General features: G+C 44.3%; 1 protein-coding gene across 1 annotated transcript in view; it reads right to left on the reverse strand.

The window, feature by feature from the left end:
- T265_00411 (hypothetical protein) overlaps positions 1–4,998 on the reverse strand; it is a gene marked incomplete at both ends in the record, with an annotated part of 42,748 nt that overhangs the window by 24,862 nt on the left and 12,888 nt on the right. Inside the window, 3 exons of the mRNA XM_009164184.1 lie at positions 267–369; positions 2,731–2,792; positions 3,841–3,918. Of these exons, the coding sequence (XP_009162448.1) occupies positions 267–369; positions 2,731–2,792; positions 3,841–3,918 (243 nt within the window). The remainder of the gene's footprint in view (positions 1–266; positions 370–2,730; positions 2,793–3,840; positions 3,919–4,998) is intronic.

The following is a 4,998-nucleotide window of genomic DNA, read 5'->3' on the forward strand; positions in this document are numbered from 1 at the left end:
TATATATATATATATATATATATAAACTACGGCTTGGGTTAGAGTGAATGTACTTTTTCCCCCATTTGGTGCATTCTGGGGAAATGGGCAACCAAACTGATTCACTAAAACTTAGATAATGGAGAGAAGAATGAAGCAGTTCAATCTCCTGCGTTCCATAAAAACCACCCGAATTGCGTGAACATCAAACCGAGACGCGTAAACCCGTTTAGTCTGTATAGGCCTGTGCACGCTCTCGATATCCACTAACCGCCGCTTTAACTCACCTTGAAGATCCCAGCCTTCTTCCCCGCGATCTCTTCAATCGTATTCCCAAGAACTTCAGTGTGTTCGAGGCTAAGGCTCGTTACGACAGTGACACAGGGATTTCTGAAATGTGAAACAAAAGGCCTAACACGATGGAAACTGAGAGGGATGAAATGTTGGGGGAATTATACTAGTGTTAGATTAGGGAGGTGACAACATAAGTTACATTGGCAGCATTCGATTATTTCCTGCTGCGCTCGTTAACAGGAAGGAGACTTAGCACCCTTAGTTAGCGGTATTGTCCCATAGCTGTGTCAGATGGAAATGGAAACAGTTATGAGGGTTCCGCTAAAAGTACGAAATGGCTTTGTGCAGATGAATCGTTACGACTCAGGTTTGACTTCTTTGATTGAAAGGAGCGTTTGTAGGCTGGTATAAGGGTGTTAATGAGACTTCGCTCTACCGCCAGTTCTCATTCTCAACTTAAGTCACTACTACAGTGCAAAGCCCAGTGAAAATAAGCTGATCCCATAGCGGACTATAGTAAGCTATGCGCAGTATATATATATATATATATATATATATAGTATGTGTACGAACGAAGATGTGGAAAACTGTGAAAAGTACTTTTAAGGCGGAATCTATTGCATATGGTCTCCAATATTGTGCCAAATTCATTTTCATAATGTCGTGCTTCGCCATTCTTTGCTCCGGCAAGTTCGACATGTCTACTACTTTAAGTGAGACAGAGTAACAATTACACGGTCTCACTTCACGGGCCGGCATGCCAGTTCTTTTTGTTCGGTCAAATCATCACCAGAGCTTACTTCCAACCGCTTTCGCTAAAAACACTATCTGCAGGCATGATGTACGGGAGTGGGAGCGAGATGGCTCAGTGGTTAGAGCACGGACCGGAAGGTCCGTAGTTCGAACTCGACCTCTGCCTTTCGACTTACCTGTCTAGGCTTGGGCAACCTGGCAGTATCACAGCCCTCGTGCTTCCTTTGGGTGGCATGGCAGCTAGGCACCAAAAGGATGTTACAGTTGAACGATTTTTCTAGTCCGAGAGTTGGATGTAGCCACTAAGGTTCGTCACGCTCAAGGGTGCACTGGAGTCAATTCGCTCGACGAGAATGAGTGCAGTCGGTCGATCGCAGTTTTCCGACTGCGCCTTTGACCTATGCTTTAGTCGTGGTGCAACGGAATTCAAGCTACCGACTGGTTGTAAACACATGACTGCATATTCCTCTATTTTTTCTGATTCATCTTTAATTGAACCGTTTTAAGATTCTTTCGAAAAATCCAAGTTCTGACTAATTCCAACCAAATTAGTCTTTAAAGTTAGTCAACAGTGGTTGTCATGTTCCGAAAATGTTCGAGCTTCTTTGTCCAACGATGCATAAACCTGATACACTCTGCAGGGTTTTTTAAGGGTTAGGTAGTAAGGTATTTTCATGTAAGGATTGGCCAGTCAGTAGTATAAATATAAACTTTTCCGGTGCATCCTTACAATGGTAGACCTTGGCAGAGCAGATGAACTATGGTAAATACAATTTAGAAAAATTTCAGAATAAAATGTGGCAGAGTACTCTGGCCTCAGTTATATGGTTTCACAGATAACAGTACTGAAATACTGTCTGCGGGCAAAATGGTCGCATACAGATCCCAGCGTAGGCAAACCGGGAAAGCCCGTTGACATCTCAAGATTGTATAGCAGCAGTGCTTGCGACAACGGCTGTTTTTATCGCTCGGTAAAACTAGGTGTTGTCGTTGTGATGTTTTCTCCAGGAGGAAGATGAGGGTTCGTCAGGCTGCGCAGAACCTCAGGTAAGATTATCGGCCCACAAGCTGACAACATTATCGGTCAAGAGTGATAGGCATTCGAGGAATCGCTCTCTATGCGGTCATCAGAGCTTTACAGTAAAGGCAAACCGGGGGTTTGAGCACCCAGTTAGCAACATTTATTGCTCGAAATGTTGAAGTGAAAACCAATCGGCAGCTTCGAACAATCAAAGATCTACCGAGAGCAAGCATAGCGGAGCTGATTACATACTTGGCCATCACAAGCTGGCACACTTCATCATCCAACAGAGCATGAGAAGAGCGGCGAAAAGTGCTGTTTACTTCAATAAACCGAAACTTTACCAGGAGTGAGCCGAGTCTTCTTTGATCAGCTTCTGAGAATTCAGCAGAGGAGGTTAGTCAGCTATTCCGGGAACCCAGAAGTGTACATTGCTTGGTTGAGGGGGTTCCTCGGGGGATTTTAGTAGGATTGACTGTGAGCCGCGGAAATTGTCTTAGATGCTGGTGTTTCCTTGCGGTAGGAAAAACTATTAGATGAAGGGTTCTTGGTCTTATGGGACCAGCCTTGTGACAAAATTCCATTTTTCAGGAAGTCTCATTACACAGTTAAATAATGCTACGAATTCGGTCAAAACTGTGAAATGAGAAACAGTATCAGAAAACATTTTCTCAACAACTCACGAAAAAAAGTTGGTGTGATCGTAACGACCGCCAAGTCCGACTTCCACGACTGCAGCGTCGACCTAAGACAAGGAGGGGGGGGGGGAACACGACAACGAGGATGTCGGACGAATTCACACATGTTGAATCTGTGAAATGAGGCGTCCAAGAAGCCGTCCCATCTACATATATGTACAGGCTATAGCCGAAGACCAATATCAACCCTACAGCGGGGCAAGATTGCCATAAACCAAGGTAATTGTGAGACTACGCCTAAGTTGGTGTATCGTAACGACCGCCAAGTCCGACTTCCACGACTGCAGCGTCGACCTAAGACAAGGAGGGGGGGGGAACACGACAACGAGGATGTCGGACGAATTCACACATGTTGAATCTGTGAAATGAGGCGTCCAAGAAGCCGTCCCATCTACATATATGTACAGGCTATAGCCGAAGACCAATATCAACCCTACAGCGGGGCAAGATTGCCATAAACCAAGGTAATTGTGAGACTACGCCTGTAACTACCGCTGCATTGGAGTGGTTTAAGTAGAGATAAGGAGGGATAAAAGGTCAAAAAGTGCGTAACAAGGAGTGATGGGTTAGCGTAGGTGAAGGCATATTAGGGGATATGAAGTGGCTGAGGCGCGAATGCCTCAGTTGTTAACTGGCGAACCTAGCAAGGTTATGAGGAACTGAGTTCGTTAAAATGCGATTTTCATAAACAGCTGATGAATTGGTATCCCAGTGTGTTCTCAATAAGGGTCCTGTGCAAAAATTGGAGCCTTCATGAGTAAATCTCAAAATACGGTCATATGGTAAGCGTGTAGGAACGACACTACGGTTATTGAGTTCTGACAGAGTAAATAACCGACCAATCATATGCAGTAAATAACACAAAATGAAGCAAAGTACATCCTAAGTCCTGTTGTTGCGCAAGGAAAATACTCCTCTATATAGAGACCAGTTTTTTTACGTTCCCAAAGAACTGTCTTTTAAAAGTGACTGCAAAACTCAGTGTATGGCCCATTACCCAGTAACAGAATTTTGACATCAAAAGAACGAAATCTAAAAAGAGGTGCAACGAACGATCAAACCAAGGATGTCACTATCCACTGGAAAACTTCTTACTTTTTCCTCTACAAAGGCCTTGCAAGCCATGAGGATGATGTACTGCAGATAGGATGGTGGTTTCAGTTCTTCAGTCGACTAAAATGAAGCCATACACAATGCATAAGACCAACTAGAAGGCAACGCAATATCAATATCAGTTAACACAAGTTAAATACAGCACTTCGCCTTTATAAAGACAGCCGTGTCCCGAGGTATTGTTTGGATGGAGATAAAGTCTGAAGCCTACGTACTATCTGAGCACTGTAACCTATACACAACCGTTTAACAACCACATTGCGAGATTTCCTGAGTCGAGCTGAATGAATTGTAGACTGATCCACAATGGTTCCGAAACATGAAAAAATCGTTCAGCTGTAACACCCTTCCGGTGCCTAGCTGCCATGTCATCCGAAGGGCTGGGACACTGCCAAGTTGCCCAAGCCTAGACAGGGGAAGTCGAGAGGCAGAGGTCGGGTTTGAACCACGGACCTGCCCCGTCAGTGATTCATGCTCTAACCACTTGAGCCACGAAACATTTGCCGCTTTAAATTAGAACTTTTGTCCCACTGTTTCTTGATATCTCCACACACACACACACCTCACGCCTCACACACACGCCACACCTGACTTCATAACAAGTGTGCACAGTCTTCCAGGTGCTCTACCCTATTTTGATTAGGTGTAAAATGAGAGACAAGCTGTTTTGTGAGCCAGTCAGAACAGAAACCCTCCGAATATCATGGCACAGATTTCACGATTCAACTATAAGATGACCATCATCCGTAGTATCCCGGCTTGTTATAGATTAGCCAGACTCAGCTCACTTAGTCACCCACACAGTCACCCAATAATAAAATCGTTGTTCGGTCCCTTGTGAAGTGTTACCTCGCGAGGGCATTGTCTTGTTCGAGGGCTGGAAGATTGCTAGCGAAGAACATTCACATTGCCAAAAATGACTTGCCCACGGATTGGTTGGTTGACAGAGGTTTCTTATAAGAGAAGGTCTGTTAAATAGCTAAGAAATGACAGTCACCGAAACCGTTTCTTCCTTTGAGGTATTGTTTAGGTGGAGATTTATTATAAGGATGGACTCGAATATTCCTAGATAAATGCGATGGTACAAAACAGCGGGACGTTATGAAAGTACCCAAATCGGAAATGGACACTAGACGCTAC

This window comes from Opisthorchis viverrini (assembly GCF_000715545.1).
Source record: "Opisthorchis viverrini unplaced genomic scaffold opera_v5_4, whole genome shotgun sequence".
Taxonomy (NCBI): Eukaryota; Metazoa; Platyhelminthes; class Trematoda; order Opisthorchiida; family Opisthorchiidae; genus Opisthorchis; species Opisthorchis viverrini.